Here is a 20,450-nt window from a genome sequence, read left to right on the forward strand (position 1 = left end):
ACATTTTCAAGCTCCTTGTCTATTCAAGAATATTTAGCAAGAAGAATTATGTAGTTATCTTGAGCCATTCGAATGTTATGACCATTTTTACAAACCTCCCTTAGACGCATTCGAAACCGAAACTGAAGGTTTCTGATTCCACAACACCTGCCATGTCGTGATAAACGTTTTTCCTTATACATATTACGTAATGCTAAGTTGTCTAAGTACATTCTAAAGCTTGTGGGGCATGATGTTTACGATTTATTTGAAAATTTCCACTACACGGCTTCGGCACTCTGTTGTTTAAGTTGCGCGCGTTTTCGCTCGGCCGTCAGTGCTTTTTCGTACACCACTTCAAGCTCGTGGACTTAGTTCTGGCCTTTCATGGAATAAATTATGGTACTCCATGAAATATGGCAAAGTATAGGATGCAAAAGAAGCATCAATGCAACTTATGGAATCAATATACCAAGCGTGGAGCTGCTGTGGCGCACATAAATGAGTCAGCTGGAGAGTCAAAACGAGCTAGAAAAGATATATGTGCTTCAGCTAGCTCAAAAAGAGAATGAGCCGCTTCAGAAGAGGTCCCCAGCTATGAACCTAGAGAATTTCAGACATATTTAATGTTTCTTTATTATATGCACATTCAATTTAAATCTTTAAAGCCATTTTTCTCAAAACATATTTTTTTGCATCCTGCACTTACACAAATTATAACTTTCCTTCTGATAAACATTTTCGCATACAATTTTGTGTACTATTTCTTTATAGGTTGAGCTCTGCTTTCAAGCAGAATTATTGAAAACGAGCTGTAACTTTCTGTACTATGGCCAATTTTGTGCAAAACAAAGCTGTCAGATATAAACTTTTTCAGTCTTTTTACGATAACGCGCCTTAGATTAGAGATGTGTTGATCGTGGAGGTTAGATGCACAGGATAGTATCCTCACTACGTGCCTACCAAGTCTAGTTTCAATCGCACCAACGATTTTGTAGTTGTGACTGTTGGCGCGACATGCATATTTTGGCAGATTTAGATTTTTATAAATTTTGTTTTTTTTTATATTTTTAGCAGTTTCATCATTCTAAAGTTTAAATTTACATCAGCCCTACAAGTCAAAATGATAATTATAACTTTTGGATTGAAACTAAAATTTTTTCTCGAAGGTGGTGACCTATATCTACGGTAAAATCTTGCTTTGCAGTTCACAGTTTGTGAGGCCCTAGGCAATTATATGCCATGTTAGAAAGCTTATAATGTTCAAAGTCTTGTCTACACTGGAGTCCACAGTAGGCGTTTGCACCAAATGCTTTGGACAAGTACTATCTCTGAAAAAATGCCTAGGGCTTGCTTGTATGAACCGACAAATCTAAAAACAAGGATTGATATACCTTCTGGATTACACAGATAAAACAAATTACACAATAAAATAAATTATTCTTTCTTCGCTACCCTCCTCTGCTGCTGATGTGAAATTTAAAAAAGAAAAACGAAGGAAGGAAAGAGTAAGAGTCTGAGGATAAATGAATTATACGTCTTTTAAATTCAAGAGAGTTTTTCCAACAAAAGGCAGACTTCATATAACAGCGCAGTCAACTTTAAGACTTTTCGACTTTAGGACTTTTAGGACTTTCTTTTTCTTTAGGACTCTAGAACACGCTCTCCCTAAATAAAAATAAAGCAATATATCCGTTGGCAGTTACGAACATGTACTCCCTATTTCCATATAATGAGAGCCATCTGTAAGTTCTACGTAGATCTTGTTCGTGGATCTGAAGGAATCTAAAGGACAGTTTTTGCAGTGTAGGAGACGTTTAGAGTACTGGCGGGAAAAAGCGCAGAAGAGATTGATAGAACCAAAGTCGGTGGCTATTCTCACTGCTTCGTTTCAAAGGGAAGTAAGGATCATCATTATGGCAGTCGTCAGCTAGGAAAAAGACAGCGACGTGGTCGAGCTGGTTTAGTTAATCGTACTTTGGGTAACAGCGCAACTAAGCACGAACAAAAGAAGGAAGTAATCACGAAAGCTTGGCACTGCGATCGTTCTGTTACCGTGACGCTGGCGGTCGCGGTAACAGAACGTGTGTCGTGTGTTTCTTCCTTCTTTAGACCGTGTTAAGTTGCACTGTTACCCAAAGTACGATGAATCTTCTGGGAAACTTCCAAGTGCGGCTGTTCAGCCAGCATTTTAATGGCGGTCAGACTACGCATGTGCCATTTGTACATTTTCGCCATGTTTTACAACATCCACCGCACCACATTTTAAATCTGTTAATAAATTCAGTACATTTGCATTTGCCTTATTCCTCGATCATATGGCTTCAAATGGTTTTGTTATCTGAGAAATTGACTATGTTATATGTCATCGCAACTCGTACAATTTGCAAACGATCACACATATGGCCAGCGACTAATTTACCTGGCTTTGTTCTAAAAAGGTGCGTATTATGGTGGATGGAAATTGTGCAAGATATTGCGTCTAATACAAAAAAAAAAACAACGTCAAAGCAATGTTTGAAGCTTCATGTACTATACTCGCGGACAACTTTTCTTGGCAATGAAGGGAAGGCTAGAAAGCCGAACTACGCGTGTGCTACCGCTGAAGAATATAGTCCCGCAATTGCGTCCGTGTTTTCTGCGCGAGAATAAAAAAACAACATTACTTTATTTTCTACGGGGCGCTGTTTGAAAAGAGGGTCAGCGCGCACCAAGGAGATATTTATATCTGCTTTTCTTTATGCAGTGCCATTTCGCGTTTTTGCACCTGCGAAAACGTCGCACCTTTTACGTGTACCTGACAGTCAAAATGGCGTCTGCGTCTTCAGGTGAGCGCTCGTCACCCTCCAACTTTTCCGACGATTCGCCGAGGGAGCTTGTGACGAATTTCACTAACAAACGGCTGTCTAAGCCTGCGACGGCCGCTCGAATAATCAAATGGCCGTCACAGGGGATATACGGAAGGTTCACGAACCAAAACTAAATTCGAAACGCGCTCCGAACCCGACTACTTCGCGGAGCAGCACATGTGCAGTAGCTCCGCCCCCGTAGCCTTTCCTTCAGTGCCAAGAAAAGTTGACCGCGAGTATACGTATGCGGGTCGAAGCCTTCATGTTTATGCAGGCATCAATCTCGGATTCAAGGAGCAATCGCAGCGCTAAATTTTCCTTCACTCAGTCTTGCGGGAAACTGTACTCGATTACACTACTAATGCTTTTATGCCCCAACCAGTCAAACAACGTTGCCTACATTTGTAAAAAAGTTAAAGCATTTCCTTATTGACATGGCCCACGTTCATGTGAAAATCGAAACCACTTTAAAAGCAGTAAGAGGACTGTGCGCGCATCGATCCAGAAGCTGCGCAGGGCTGCCTTCATGTTTATATGAGCGCTTTCAAAGATTTCTGGTCAAAATACGTACTTAGTATGAAATAAATACAAGGACACAGTCCTTCTTTCACCCTCCCCCCCCCCCCCCCCCCCCCCCCCCCGCCCCTCCACTCTTTTTCTCCTATCTTTCCAACAGCACCGAAAAGTGGTCTTCTGAAGGCTCTCACGAAGTTTCCGCAGCGCAAAAGCTTCGTTAATGTCTGTTTGTTCACGCGAAATATTGAGTAACAGGAAACCGCTCGTAAGGAATTAAAATTCCCGCTGATTAGCGCAAGGCGCTCGTCTTCTACTGCCGATATCGATGTTGCCTTCTGTATACATTTGCATAAGAGATTTCTGCAGCGCGCTGCTTAGCGTGGACGTTATCGGGGGCGCTTGGAGTGTAATTGCATGGCAACACGGCGCGCAAACTTGGAGAACGCAATTAAAGCAATGGTTCCGCGTTTTGAACGGAGTCTCAGCGTCTGCAGAATGCGAATGCGCACGCTTTAAAGGATCTACATTCGGAAGAAGAGCAAGACGTAAGTCAATGAAAGTGCTGGGGAAGAGAAAGAGTGGGAGGAAACGAAACGAGAGCCGGTTCGCTGGACATTCATTTAATCGATTAGTGGCGAGTGCGCCCTTCGAGTAGTTTTTATCTTGCAAGAAACGGAGTATTAGCTTTCACTTTTGGTTACGCCGTCTCGGTGATACAAAAAAGAATTCCTGGAGAGCCCTGCGTTTTGAAGTTCGCTTCTTTGTACTGTGCGTTTTCGACGCACTAACGAAGGGCGCGTGCAGTGTGTACTGCATAGAACTACGGTATCGAAACGGCTTCTCTTTCCGGCCGTTTGTGCATCATAGATAAGAGACACCATTGAGAGACCGACCGAATTTTAAGAAGCTCTGCTGCTGCTGCTGCTGCTGCTGCCGCCGCCGCCGCCGCTGCTGCTGCTGCTGCTGCTGCTGCTGCATTCTAGCCGTTCGTGGAACGGCTGGTAGGCTCTCGTTGCAGCAAAAGAAGGAAACGTCGCGGAATAACGAACGCGCATCGTATGCGATTGCGTTACAGCGAATTCGGATATAGCCACGTTGTGTACCCGCGTCGCTATCGATTATGGCCACGCGTAGAGATCGACTTCACTGCACTGTTTCCCGACTGTGTAAGCAACCGGAAAACGAGCGTGCTACGCGGGTAAATGCGCGGCTGTATACGTGTTGCATTGTGGTATATAGGAATTGAGTGCCACTGTAACTTCATTTGCATTGCGCAGCAAGTCTGCGTAAGCAAAACAATAATGGAATGTGCTAGGCGGGGCCATTTCAACGTGTTCGTACAGCTTCGTATATAGCCTATGTAAAGGCATCGTCGATGCGCATGGAAACTGTTATTAGTATGCATTCTGCGTTTCATGACCTTGTTAACCTTACTTCACTCTATAGAAAACTGAAAAGGCATATTCGAGTAAATACCCAAGATGGTGGCACCCGTGATTCTAAAATTAAATTATTTAATATACGAATCACGGAGGCCGCCATCTTGGGTTTTTACGCTGATGCCTTTTCATACAGCGTGATGTTATTCTAGTACACTATAGATTTTCACTTTACTATGCAGCGACGTCAAAATAACAAAGTCGTGAAGCATGATTGCATCGCTGCGAGAGTTACTTTTGATGCGTTAACTAAGTTGATGCGTGAACGGTACCACAGTAAACTAAAAAAAGTTCACTGTGGTACCGTGAACTTAGTTCTTACATGTACAAAACGGCAATGTTTACAGTCCAACGCGGTGGCGCTTGAATGTATTCGTGAAACAGTCGTGCGCTGGCCCTTTCCCCTGCACCATGAAACGCATAGCCTATTGAGCGCAAGGGGGGACGCAAACCGAATTTATTGTCACTTGGAAGGAGTGTGCCTCATCTGAAATTGCGCATGCGCTGCGTGACACGAACGATGAACCTTGAAGCGTGTTTGCGTGTCTTTTAATGTTGCCTCGCTGTCTTCGTAAATCTGTCAAGCGACGTCGGCGAAACTGAGCTGATAAATGAGAGCCTCGTAGCACCCTCTGGTTAGCCCATTGTGCTTATAGCAGATGATATTTTAGCGAATTTTCAACGCTGTTTTATAAGCCTGACAGTTTCGAGCGCCGTAAAATTCCATAAAATTTTGTTATTTGTGTTTCACAGGTGTCGGTCGGCCTAGTTTTTCGAATTACGTACGGCATGTACATACATCCAGTTCATTTAATCCCATCGTTCCTCCCGTTCTCTTGCGTGCCATTGTAGACCTGGCAATTCAAATGTTGTGACATCGGCGCTCTTTTGCCTTAATATATATACGTTCTTGCGTCATTATAAGCCGTCACTGCAGCATTTCTGGGCCCTCAAAACGTATTATGAGATTCGGAGCGCGACATTACGATGGCGATGCGTGCCGCTGCCGTGATGCTGCGTCCGACGAGGTGCGCGCCAAATTTAACTCCGGCGAGGAAAATACGGCAGCGAACCTTAAAGGCCAACTCCGGCGATTTTTCGAGGTCCATGGATCTCAATAAAATTCGCTGGGTACGTTCCTTTTCACGTTCCCGTTATATATGCCAAATTACAAGCTGGAGACATACGCAGATTCATTGCAAATGAATTTTATTGATTGCCCCGACTCTCCCCACCTCGCTTCCCAAAATTATTGGCAACATTGGGTGCGTGACGTCTTTTTTGTTAAGCGGAAGTGACGGAACCGAGGGGCCCCTAGAGCGTCTGCTATCCGCAAGGCAACAATCGCGAGTGTTTGGCGAGCGCTTCGTTGGCTGGGCGTGTGAATTTCAGTTCCTAGTGGTAATGCGTGCGATGGGTGGCAAGTGGTGTCGCGTTGTGGGCTGCACACAATTCCCCGTTGGCAGTCACGAAACACTCGTACCTAACGATTACCCTGCGTCTCTATATTAGAGTGTTTTAGCTAGCAATGCCGGTTTACCGCACGGAAAGTACGGTAATACCGTACCGGCTAAAGAATGCACATGCGTGAACACCACGGAAACACTTCCCGTAGCATATACAGGGTGCACCGTGACTGGTCCTATATCGGTATACGGTGAGCTTCGCATCGTGCGAAACAACGTAACCTAATGGTGCGAAAGGTGGCTCATACTTGGCTTATGTTAAGTTCCTTCGGCCGTACCAACGCGACGTTGAACGCCGCTATTGCCAAACTTATGCACTCTTCCCATAGCAATATTAAGAAGCTTTAGTTAGTCCGCGAACTTCTCAGCGATAGCATTTTACCCGATCACGGCCCCACAAACTTGAGCTCCCTGGACAGGTGGTGCCATCTGGTGGTGGAATGTGCAACCAGGCAAGCAAAGAGCTAAACAGGTGTGTTCCACTTCATCAAAGAGGAATGGCCATTACAGTTGGCCTCCAAATGCGTCGGAATCGCAGCTGTCATCTTCCGACAGCTCAGCTTGTGCACGTGACACGGTCAGTCACACACAAGATTTCCGACGGAGTCACCTTTCAAATGAGCGTCTGCTCTTCGCCGCTTTCGCAGCTTTCATACTACGCGCTGGCGGGACCGGCATGCCTTGCATGATTTCCGGTTTTGTAACCACTTATACGTCACGCGAAGACAGTATGCTCAGTTGGGTTTCGGTTTCGGTGTTGCGCTTTTTTGCTTATTTAAAATTATTCTCCAATTTGCCGAGTGTTTCTGCTATCGGACCCGTGACAGGAGCGTCTCAGGAATATAAAAGCACCATTACTTTGACATGGCCAAAAAATCGCCGGAGTTGGCCTTTAATGAGGCTCTTCGCCCCAAGGTAGTCACCTCGTCGGCGGCTTCGTGAGGTCGTTTGCTGCAGAGCCTCATTGTATATGCGGCCGTTATACGTTAACAAGCAGTTAGCTGCAGCCGCCTTCAATCAACCTGCAACGTCAAGTCAGCGACGTCACACGTTCTCTCGTCTGTGCGCTGTATATAGTGTGGCCAGAGCCGCCTTTGCTGTCCACGTTATATGTCACTGACATGTCGTACTGCGGTCCTTATAGTGTAATAGGCGCGGTTCCTGAACCTTTTGTCTCGCTCCCATTTGTGCGCCCGTCTCAGGCATTTAGCTAGCTTTAGGAGAACTTGCGTTTGGCCTTGTTGGTGCTTACTGTTTGACATTTTGACCGCACAAAAAAGACGAGAACAGAGGGATGTACGACGACACCGCCCGTGTCGTCGTACCTCCCTCTGTCCTCGTCTTTTTTGTGCGGTCAAAATGTCAAACATTTAGCTAGCTCGCTGGTTATTATTATTCTTTCCGTTTCTTTTCGTTTTTTCGTGTTTTTTCTTGTTTTTTCGTAGTTGTTCGAGCTTTTTCTTTCTTTCTTTCTTTCTTTCTTTCTTTCTTTCTTTCTTTCTTTCTTTCTTTCTTTCTCCTAGGTGGTACGGGACATCTTGATCTTGATATTAGTTTGTACGCTTGCTTCGTTGAAGCCTGCACACCCAGGAATTCAGCAGTGAAATCGGCGACGCCGCTGCCTCGGTAATATCATGCTCAGGATGATGCAGTAAATCTGCTTTGTCTCGCCTTCGTCCGTCTGTGTTCCTGTTTTAGCATTATGTACTGCAGCCAGTCGTAAATCTTCTCTCACGCTAAACTCGGACGTTGTAAAATAGTGCGTAACAAAGTTTTCTCTCACGACACAGAAAGAAGAATGTTTAAGCTGACGCCGCTTCACTTTTACTGCCAACTCTGATTCGCCGCCCCATATCAATCTGTCCATATGCTCGTGCACATTGGACTTATTGTCGTAAACAGGGACCTTGTTGCCTGGAGTGGGGTATGTGACCTTCGATAGTATCGCTCTGTGCTTGCTTGTTGCCTGCAACGCAGCGTCGCTGTTTCTTTTTTCCCACGAGGATATTTTTTTTCTTGTCGCGTTGGCTTCTAAACGTTTATCTGTAAACCGTTCACCGGATCAGACCTACCGCCCCGTCGTGTGCGTGTTACTAACTCGCCTTCTTTTTCATTTCTTCTTTGCTCTCGTGACTTCTGGACGAATAAACAAACTGATCTTGTCTGCTCTTACCTCGCCTTAGGCAACACGATGTTTACTATCCGTAAAATTGCCCCCTCGCGAGCGTAAAATATGTAGGTCGAGGAAGCATGCACGCACTTTCACGCCTGTGGAGTCGATAAATATATCGTTCAGATAATGACTGGAGACGTCGCTTAGCTGAAAAACTCGGCTCAGAGGCACTTTACTAATCGATACGCATTTAGTAATTCGCAGCCACTGTCTGCTTTCCCTTTTCCGGCCTCCTTAGATGCATCTGTGTACCATTTCTGGCGCACGCTTTTGTGGAAGGCCGTTTATATGTGGGTCAACTGCTTTACGAGCGGTGCAGTTTTAGTTGAACGTCAAGGATTGTATTGAAATCGAAGCGATGTGCTTTGTGAGGAGAGTGAAAGGCCGTTTTGCGCTGCCGTCTAGACGACGCCACTGTCGTATACAGAAAGCTGCCCTAATGTGACAGTGGACCCCTTGGCAACGCATGAAGCGGGTCTCGATGAACGTGTTCGACGTTCTCTGAAACTGGACGCATTCTCCTGGTGTTTTTATTACGGACACATTTGTATGGAGAGCATCCGACTTTGCCTGGCTTGGTCATCTTAAAACGCCGGCTCATCCTTTGGTGCAAGGAGGTTTAACCTTGTGTGATGTCTGTGGCTTGTAGTGTTCTTCGGGTTATTGTAAAAACTTCCATGGAACTTGTTCTTGGTCTGGTTTGTATTTGATATGATAGGTAATTGCCGCTACTTAACGCGCGCGCACACACACACACACACACACACACACACACACACACACACACACACACACACACACACACACACACACACACACACACACACACACACACACACACACACACACACACAAAGCATGAAAGAAATACGACGACGCACCGACCGTCTCGCCGTGTTTGTGTTTGTTTCCTTTTGTTTGTACAGATTGTTAGAGGAAGTTAGGTCTCGTATTGTGTACGCTGTCATAAAATTACATTACGTTAGTACAATTTGCACACGTGCTTGTACGTACATACCTGTGCGCAAGAAACATAGTGAACCGGGGCTTGAAACTGACGTAGCGTGTTTTTTATTGTTTCTGTGTGCAGGAGTAACCGGAGTAGTACATACGCCATGACGTCATTGCCGGCGGGCGGGGGCCTTCCCCCTGCTCGGGGCCTGTACGACCCCCGACAGGAACGCGAGTCGTGCGGCGTCGGCTTCGTCGTCAACATCGAGGGCGTTCCCTCGCACAAGGTGAGGAGGCACATCGTCGCATGGACGTACTTATAGCCTTACACGGCATCATGGTGTCTGTATGCCTGTAAGGTCCCTAGATGAATCGCTTCGAGGTATAGCGTCATTACGTCATTTAGCCTACTGTCGTCCTCATCAGTTTTTGTGCTCTCTCGCGCCATTCCCAATTCGTATTGGCTGAGTGCAATCACGTGGTATTACCACGTCACCGCACTGTTTACTAGTGCCCCCAGAAGGTTGCAGGGTTTTGTAGCTGCTCTTTTCATCAAGCATAGCCTCAGTCAGCATATGCATGAAAAAAGCATTCACAGCACGGAGTGCAGTTCCAAAACGGCTGCTGATGATGACCGTAGCTCGATTCAAAGCAGAAAATATTTTTTGCAGTTTTCTATACGCTCGAAAATTATCGGAGGCTCTAACGGCTCTCTATTTAGGTTGATAAGGGAAAGGAGGGCTGAGCAGAACTGGAATGGTGTTAGCGCGTGTCTTATCTGTAGGCACCTTATATTATCTATTGCCTGCTATATATATATATATATATATATATATATATATATATATATATATATATATATATATATATATATATATATATTGTAGCGAAGCGTTGGAAGCCTGTAATGGGTCGCCCTCTCGAGCGCTTACTAGTGGGTCGTCCTCTTCCGCTCTTCTGGGACAGCACGCTCCTCGCGCTCAGAGTCGGCACCCCGCCTTGACTGTCGCAGTCGTTTATCGTCGCCGAGTGCCCGCTAATAAACGTCTTTATAATTTGGTGGAGGGTGCTGGGCTTTCACAACAACTTCGGCCCTCATTCGATGCCCCTGGCTCTTCGATCCCGTACCCTGCCGCCTACGATGCCTCAAGACGCCTCCCAGCAAACGGCCCCGCCTACACCGACCTCCTGCCCAGGTGTGCCTCGTATCCGCGACCCTCCGGTCTTCACTGGCGCAGATGGCACCGACGTGGAGGACTGGCTCGCGATTTACGAGCGCGTGAGTGTCCCGAATAAATGGGACGAGGCAGGAGAGCTGACTAACCTCGTTTTCTACGTCGCGGGTGTGGCGGGCTTGTGGTACAACAACCACGCATCAGATTTTACAACGTGGTCCGACTTCAAGACCGCCATTATCAATGTGTTTGGCCGCCCTGCCGTTCGTAAGCTGCAGGCCGAACAGCGCTTACGTGAACGCGCTCAGCAGGCCGGTGAATCATTCACCAGTTACATTGAAGACGTCCTCGATTTCTGTAAGAAAGCCGATGCCACCATGTCCGAATCTGACAAGATCCGGCACATCATGAAAGGCATCGACGACGACGCCTTCACCATGCTGCTCGCCAAGAACCCCAGAACAGTGGCTGAGGTCATAACGCTCTGCCAAAGCTATGAGGAGCTGCGCCGGCAGCGATCGATGACCCGTCGCTCTCCATCACGCGACGCCGAGCTCGCTGGCTTGTCGACCATATCCGACCACTCCGCGTTGCTCGCAGAGATGAAGACATTCGTGCGCGTGGAAATCGCGCGCCAATTCTCTCTGCTGGACTTTGCTCGCCCGCAGTACGTCCAACAGCCGTCGACCACCCTTCTGCCTCCGCTCCGTCGAGCAATTGAGCAAGAAATCGCAGAGGTCATGCCCGAGTACCACCAGCACCATCCAGCTCCTGCACTCTTGAGTTACGCCCAAGTGGTCGCAAGAACGCCCCCAGCAATCCCTACGGCTGCCCCACACATTTACGCCGAAGCCTCCGCCCGACCTCATTCTTTCGAAGCGGATGTGCCGGTAACCTGCGCCGACGTCACGCACAGGCCACGACTGCAGCCCACCGTCCAGTCCTATCAGTTGCCGCCCCGTCAATCCCGTCCTGCACCATGGGCGGGCCCTGCCCCAGCGAACCGATGGCGCACACCTGACAACCGCCCCATATGCTTCGCATGCGGTTACGCCGGCCACGTGGCGCGGTATTGCAATCGCGTGCAGCCGCCTAGAGTCGCGTCGCCTGCCACCAGCCCGGCGAACCGCCCATATTACGACCCACCTACGCCACTGTCGCCGACGTCTCGCCCCGTTCCATCTACCCGCCGTTCCCCGTCACCACGACGCCGCTCGCTGTCACCGATGCGGCCACGTCTGGTCCCACGAGACCAGGAAAACTAGTCGTCGCAGTCCACGAGGCAAGGGCTGCGATGCTGTCGAACTGCGAAAGCCCTCAGCGAAGCCCATCGAACGTGATAGACGTGTTTGTGGACGGTGTTCGTGCATCTGCCCTTATCGACACTGGAGCCGCCGTATCCGTTATGGACGCAAAGCTCAGCCGAATACTGCGAAAAGTGACGACGCCACTTTCCGGGCTCTCCCTCCGTACAGCCAGCGCCCAAAGCATTCACCCTACAGCGGTATGCACAGCCCGCGTCATGATTAAGGACGCTATGTACGCCGTCGAATTGATCATAATTCCTGCATGCTCTCACGACGTCATCCTCGGATGGGATTTTCTCTCCCGCCACGACGCCGTAATTCATTGCGCACCCGCCGAAATAGAGCTCTCACCATTCTCTAATTTGACGCCGGCAGACAGTCCATCGGCTGCGAGCAAGATACTCGTCAAAGACGACATAAAAGTGCCTGCAAACTCGTCAACGGCGGTGTCAGTTTACTGCGCCAGCCTATCCGACACCGTTGCACTCCTCTCGCCATATGACCGTGTTTGCACGAGGAAAGGCTTGCTGGTGCCTTTCGCGACCGTTCAAGTCACCCAGTGCAGCACCTCTATTTATGTAATCAACCCCTACCCGTACAGTGTTACGTTGGTGCGAGGGGAATGTCTGGGCAGCGTAGAACCCCTCGAAGACGCACAAGTTATGGACGAGCCCGATGATTCGCACGGCCGAAGTTCGAGCACGCTCAGTGCTGTTTCGACGTCTGGTTCATCACACGCTGACGTATTTGGTTCCTCCATAGCTGACAACCTTACGCAGGTCCAGCGTTCCCAGCTTTTGGACCTGTTGGAAGAATTTCGCCCTTCTTTCGATGTCGCTCAAACTTCTCTCGGCCGCACGTCGGCCGTTACGCATGGCATCGACACTGGCGACCACCTGCCACTGCGGCAACGTCCATATCGCGTATCTCCCGCCGAACGCCGTGTAATCACCGAGCAAGTCGACGACATGCTTCGACGTGATGTCATTCGACCCTCTAACAGCCCCTGGGCGTCTCCTGTCGTTCTTGTTGCGAAGAAGGACGGTTCTGTGCGGTTCTGTGTGGACTACAGACGACTCAACAAGATCACTCGTAAGGACGTGTATCCACTGCCGCGAATAGACGACGCGATTGACAGCTTGCAAGGCGCCAAATTCTTTTCATCTCTCGATTTGCGCTCAGGGTACTGGCAAGTACCTATGGCTGATGACGCTCGACCGAAGACCGCCTTTGTCACGCCCGACGGCCTGTACGAATTTAACGTCATGCCGTTTGGGCTGTGTAATGCGCCCGCCACCTTTGAGCGCATGATGGATACCGTTCTGCGCAACCTGAAATGGCACACGTGCTTGTGCTACCTCGACGACGTCGTCGTGTTTGCTCCGGACTTCTCCACGCATCTTCAACGCCTACGGCATGTTTTGACGCGTTTGAGCGACGCCGGTCTGCAACTGAATCTTAAGAAGTGCCGGTTTGCAGCACGGCAGCTGACAATCCTCGGCTACGTCGTGTCCAAGGACGGAATTCTTCCTGATCCCGCCAAGCTTCGGGCCGTGACTGAGTTCCCCAAACCTACGTCCGTCAAAAAACTGCGCAGTTTCGTAGGACTGTCTTCCTACTTTCGGCGCTTCATTCGAAATTTCGCGACTATCATATCGCCACTGACGAAGCTTCTCGGAAGTAACGGGCCCCTCCATTCGTGGTCGTCGGAGTGCGACGACGCTTTCGCAAAGCTCCGTCGTTTGTTGACGTCGCCTCCCATACTACGCCACTACGACCCTGCGGCCCCTACAGAGGTACACACAGACGCTAGAGGTGTTGGCCTTGGCGCTGTCCTTGCGCAGCGCAAACCAGGGTTCCCTGAATATGTCGTGGCATATGCAAGTCGTACGCTTACTAAAGCCGAGACCAATTACACCGTCACCGAAAAGGAATGCCTGGCGATCATCTGGGCCCTTACGAAATTCCGACCTTATTTGTATGGTCGCCCATTTGATGTCATCACCGACCATCATGCACTATGCTGGTTGTCGTCATTGAAGGATCCTTCAGGCCGCCACGCCCGCTGGGCACTTCGCCTACAGGACTACGATATCCGCGTGCTGTACCGCAACGGACGCCAGCATGCTGACGCCGACGCACTCTCGCGCTCCCCCTTGCCTGACGACAATGCTTCCAGCTCAGTGTCTCACAATGCCGTTTCGTCTATCGACATTCAAACCATCGCCACTGAACAGCGCAAGGATCACTGGATTGCCTCACTGATAGCCTTGCTGAGTGATCCATCGGCGACACCATCCACTCGCGCATTGCGTCGTCAAGCGCACCATTTCGCCGTTCGCGACGACCTCCTCCACCGACGCAATTACGGCGACGGCCGCCAGTGGCTACTCGTAATACCCCGCAGTCTGCGTTCTGACATATGCGAGTCGTTCCACTCTGACCCGCAGTGTGCACACTCTGGGGTATCGAAAACCTACCACCGCATTCGCCAACGGTACTTTTGGCGAGGGATGTACCGCTACGTGCAGAAGTTCGTTCGCTCCTGCATCGATTGTCAGCGCCGCAAAACTTCAACGCACCTGTCGCCGGCAGGTCTGCAACCTCTACCTTGCCCTGACCGGCCGTTTGGGCGCGTTGGCATCGATTTGTATGGACCACTTCCTCTAACGTCGGCTGGTAACCGCTGGGCCATCGTCGCTGTTGACCACCTTACGCGATACGCCGAAACTGCCGCCCTCCCAGCGGCTACAGCGCGCGATGTTGCCTCCTTCCTGCTGCACCGATTCATGTTGCGCCACGGTCCACCCCAGGAGCTGCTCAGCGATCGAGGTCGTGTCTTCTTGTCCGAAGTCGTCGAAGCCATTCTCAAAGAGTGCAACATTGTTCACCGGAAAACTACTGCTTACCACCCGCAGACGAATGGCCTCACCGAACGCTTTAACCGCACGCTCGGCGACATGCTCTCGATGTACGTCGCCGCCGATCACACAAATTGGGATGCCATTCTGCCTTTTGTCACCTACGCCTATAATACCGCCCCGCAGAGCACTACTGGTTTCTCGCCCTTTTTCTTATTGTACGGCAGGCACCCGTCGCACATGATCGACACAATCCTTCCCTACAAGCCGGACCCGTCTGAGTGTGCGCCTATTTCTGACACAGTAAGACTCGCTGAGGAGTGTCGGGAGCTTGCCAAGACATTTACTACGAATGACCAAGAGCGGCAGAAGAGCATTCGCGGTGACACCACCACTTCTGCGCCCACGTTCCTCCCTGGAGCACTCGTATGGCTCTCGGTCCCTACCACTGCACCTGGCCTCTCTTCAAAACTACTGCCGAAATACGACGTCCCCTACCGTGTCGTCGAACGCACGTCCCCGGTCAACTACGTGATCGAACCCCTTGAACCATCTTCGGACATGCGCCGTCGAGGGCGCGACATTGTCAACGTTGAGCGCCTGAAACCCTACCATGACCCGCTCATAGTGACAAGCAGTTAGGTCGCCAGGCGGCTCCCTTTTCGTACCCGGGGTAATTGTAGAGAAGCATTGGAACCTTGTAATGGGCCGTCCTCTCCAGCGCCTTCTAGTGGGTCGCCCTCTTCCGCTCTTCTGGGACAGCACGCTCCTCGCGCTCAGAGTCGGCACCCCGCCTTGACTGTCGCAGTCGTTTATCGTCGCCGAGTGCCCGCTAATAAACGTCTTTATAATATATATATAATTCAAAAGAAAGTTCTGAAGGTCCGGTGCACATGTAGTTGAAGAAATGAAGGCGCACGCTTACGAAAATTGCATATTTTTACTCATTTACGTTTCGGCCGTGGCACGGCCTTCGTCAGAATGAACGTTCCGTCAGAATGAACGGTTCATTCTGACGAAGGCCGTGCTACGGCCGAAACGTAAATGAGTAAAAATATGCATGCAATTTTCGTAAGTGTGCTCCTTCATTTCTTCAACTATATATATATATATATATATATATATATATATATATATATATATATATATATATATATATATATATATATATATATATATATATATATATGTGTATATATATATATACGCAGTGAAACAGACGCGCGTACGAAGCGATTTATTGACGTTTCGGCCGCGGGTCCGGCCTTCATTCTGATGAAGGCCAGACCCGCGGCCGAAACGTCAATAAATCGCTTCGTACGCGCGTCTGTTTCACTGCGTATATTACCCGGACCTAGAATCATCTTTTCTCGACATATATATATATATATATATATATATATATATATATATATATATATATATATATATATAAAGATATATAACAATGAAGTGCTAACATAGGACCCGGAAGTAAAGGTTCAAAATCAAGCACGTAGGAAAAAAATTCGGCAGATCCCACGTATCGTGGGAATCGATGCTATGCGAAGCGTGCTCGGTATGGTGAATGTGGCGTAATTTTTCACATTGAGCGAAACGCTACGGACTCGCGCTAGAGAAATTGAAAGTGGTATATGGACACTCATATGTTGAAGAGTCGCATATGTATTGTATAAACAGTTGTTTACAGTTGCTCAACGATGGCAACAGCAACATGGGTGTTAGCAACATCAGACGCGGTAAGCTTATATGTAGTGCTTATATTCTTCAATACTGGATAGCGCGAATCTGATCAGGACAAAGAAGGAACACAGATTCACAGGACATGCGTTACTCGCAACTAAGCTTCATTCAGGAGTCTCCCTATAGATATATACACAGCCGAGTGGCACGCGCAGGCGCACTGCACGTACGTTACAGTCACAGTTACAGTTGTTATGCCTACACTTGTCCGTTATGACGGAGAACGCGGCACGTTTCACGAACCCGCGTGTATGTGTATTAGGGGTTCTTAGTTCTTGAACAATGTCATCATCACCGTGATCAGTGAACACCAGCAGCTATACTGGACTGATACGTTCGTGATCGCGGCTATGAGGAGTCTAAGTGTAGTGAAGTGCGAGGTATAGTGCAGCTGGTGGAAATCCTGGATGCCTCTTACGATGAAATGATCTATGGTGCCTCCTCTCCTGGACGTGGCAGCGAGGTGTTTCGATGCCCTGACCACATCCAAGCCGTCGTTCACACAGTATAAGGACCAATCGTGGTTGGGTCTTGATAGATAAGAAGGGAAATCTGGGCTAGTTGGTTATAGTTCATTTTTCGAACAGCTTACAGCGCAAAAACGACGAGGACAGAGACCAAGAATGCGACGACACGAGCGCTGACTCTCAACTAGATAAATGATAGATAAATGTTGAAGTCACCGGTAATGATGAGAGGCTTGGTTCTCTCAGCAGGTTTATTGTAGGAAGCATTGACGCCGGTTTTTGCGTAATCCATGTGGTCCACGTTGCGGACCACGTGGACGAGTGGATGGTAGTTGAGCTTCTTCCAGGGGTGCTCTGTCTTCAGTTTCCTCAATTTCCTTGCGTCCGCCGCGGTGGTGTAGCGGATAAGGTGCTCGGCTGCTGACCCTAAGGTCGCGGGTTCGATCCCGGCCACGGCGGTCGCGTTTCGATGGAGGCAAAATGCTAGATGCCCGTGTTGTGTGCGATCTCGGTGCATGTTGAAGAATGCCCGATGGTCAAGTTTTCCGGAGCCCTTCGCTACGGCGTTTCTCATATCATATCGTGGTTTTCGGACATAGAATCCCAACAATTCTTATTATTATGACTTTACTTGCGTGTCAATGTGTGTGTTCGCGGTTACTGTGTCGGTTGAAGCTCTGTGTCACCTGTGGCACATACCCGCATAACATTAATTCTGGTTTACGGGTATGTGCCACACGTGACTGAGAGAAAGGGTTTCATGACGTACGCGACATCTTTTTTGCGTTATTCATGTCATGACCAGTGAATCGTGTTCGTCATACATTGATTCCCTGCTATGCCAATTTTGGTATATTACAATTTATGGAGAGGACCAGGAGAGCGCCTAGACAGACAGACAGACAGACAGACAGACAGACAGACAGACAGACAGACAGACAGACAGACAGACAGACAGACAGACAGACAGACAGACAGACAGACAGACAGACAGACAGACAGACAGACAGACAGACAGACAGACAGACAGACAGACAGACAGACAGACAGACAGACAGACAGACAGACAGACAGACAGACAGACAGACAGACAGACAGACAGACAGACAGACAGACAGACAGACAGACAGACAGACAGACAGACAGACAGACAGACAGACAGACAGACAGGACAGACAGACAGACAGACAGACAGACAGACAGACAGACAGACAGACAGACAGACAGACAGACAGACAGACAGACAGACAGACAGACAGACAGACAGACAGACAGACAGACAGACAGACAGACAGACAGACAGACAGACAGACAGACAGACAGACAGACAGACAGACAGACAGACAGACAGACAGACAGACAGACAGACAGACAGACAGACAGACAGACAGACAGACAGACAGACAGACAGACAGACAGACAGACAGACAGACAGACAGACAGACAGACAGACAGACAGACAGACAGACAGACAGACAGACAGACAGACAGACAGACAGACAGACAGACAGATAGACAGATAGACAGATAGATAGATAGATAGATAGATAGATAGATAGATAGATAGAAACAGCCAAAGTGCCTGAGGTTCGCTAAGAAATGCTTCGCATTTAAAAATTGTTCTGTAAAGGACTGACGCTTCGGCCGCGGGCCGAAACATCAGTCCTTTACAGAACAATCTTTTCCTACGTGCTTGATTTATATATATATTTCATGTGCACTTATTCGAGTTCGTACCTTGTCTCATCAGAGAGCTTCAGATTAAACTCGCGCAGGAGGCTTGCATTCGAAACTGGAACGCAAGTTGCTTGCATAGGTATTCCGCTGAAAAGCTCTACTATAAATTAGCGAAGAGCGGTGTTTCAAAGAGTTTTCAAACAGCACGCGATCATTAGTAAGGCGCGTTTTAATTACCCTCATCCCGGTAAATGGGCAGGCTGCTCCATTCGAGGCAATTGATGGCTCACTATTCGCATTCCTTTTAAGCGAAATAGCCTCAGGGATTACACGAACGTTATAGTTGCGAATTTACCGTGGACCCGCAAGAGTTCGTGCTCTGCGCCGCAAATGTTGATGAGGACGGCAACTTTCGCACTAAGAGCCGCTTAATTAACACGTAGCGTTCTGTCTTCTATACTGTAGGCGAGGCGACGTTTTATATGTGAATTCAGCAAGTTCTGTACGAGCTGCCGAAAGTATATGTGCCGAACCCGCGACCTTTGATCGTCGACAAGCTAATCGCGAACGCACGTTCGGTTTTATATTTATTTCCCTCTATTATGAGCCCTCCATCGCATATACTTTATTGAGACCCTTTCCGCATGTATCGCAGAAACCGCCATCGCACGGGAGTAACTTTTCCTGCATAGTTACAGCGGAGTGGGCAAGGAATTAAATGCCGTTTGCGTTCTCTCCGCGTGTTGTTTACAAACAATTGTACATAATCGCACAGAAGCTCCGCATTGATGGAATGTTTCCAGCTTTTTTCTTAGCGCTGCGCTTTTATCTCATTTATAGCCGTAGTGCACTTTGCCGGCGAAGTGTAAAGCACGGAAGCTAAAATGTTATGAACACTGTACTGTCGGGCGTCTCTCGAAGGCCAGTACACAGCTCGGAGTGCTATATGTACTGTTATTCTCTCAGCTACTCTTCGGGATTTGTTGTGTTTCGATATATGTATTGTGAGGCAACTTTTAGGACACTCAAGACACTTCTTTATTGTGTCGAGTCTGAGCCCCCACAACCCAAACCTAAGGAGTGATGATGAGTATGTACATATGAGAAGACGAAGCGCATAAACAATGCTCACACTAATTATCCCCGCGCGCGCGAGCGGCCGGCCCGGCCGCGATTTAGGCGGGAAAGGTACGGCGAACGAATGGCTTGAGACGCGAAACGTGAACTATCGCGTATGCATGGTAACGACGGTCCGAAGAAACCTCCACGGGGATGACAAGGTAGTTGAGTGGGGATGTTTGTTCACGAACAACGTAATATCCAAGAAAGTGCGAGTGAAATTTCTCGCACAATCCGGGAGTACGAACAGGCGTCCAAAGTGGTACTTCATCTCCAGGACGGAAGGTGACGTCGTGATTAGCTATACAGTATGCATACTGTATACTGTATACAGTATGCAGTATGCAGCGACATACAGTATGCAGAACCTGCTACTGTCATGGTTATTATTATATGCAAACATAAGGAAGCTTTCAAAGGACGGCGAGGAATAAGGGAGCGAGCGAGCAAGCTGACAACAGCCGACAGGAGAGGCGCAACGCCTGCTCCTTTCTCCAGGGGAGAAAGGAATGAGAATAGAAGGTGAAGATGGGACAAAAGAAAAATGAAAGGCTAAAAAATATATGAGAGGAACCACTGACAGAAGCAATGTAGGGACATGAAAAGAAGATAGAGAGAAGGTTTTACAAAAGAGGAACTAAATCAGTTTCGTGAAGGATTGTCAGGAGGGTGTGGTGAGCCTGGCCATGACGAGAAGCATACCCACTCCGAGTGTCATACATTCTCAG

General features: G+C 48.5%; 1 protein-coding gene across 10 annotated transcripts in view; it reads left to right on the top strand.

Annotated features, from left to right (window-relative positions):
• LOC119395867 (uncharacterized) overlaps window positions 1–20,450 on the top strand; it is a gene marked incomplete at its 3' end in the record, with an annotated part of 205,015 nt that overhangs the window by 133,773 nt on the left and 50,792 nt on the right. The window contains 1 exon segment of one of the 10 annotated variants that reach the window (XM_037662870.2): window positions 9,513–9,660. Coding sequence (XP_037518798.1) covers window positions 9,538–9,660 — 123 coding nt within the window. 10 annotated transcript variants of the gene reach the window in all.

Source organism: Rhipicephalus sanguineus, chromosome 6, assembly GCF_013339695.2.
Source record: "Rhipicephalus sanguineus isolate Rsan-2018 chromosome 6, BIME_Rsan_1.4, whole genome shotgun sequence".
NCBI classification, from domain to species: Eukaryota; Metazoa; Arthropoda; class Arachnida; order Ixodida; family Ixodidae; genus Rhipicephalus; species Rhipicephalus sanguineus.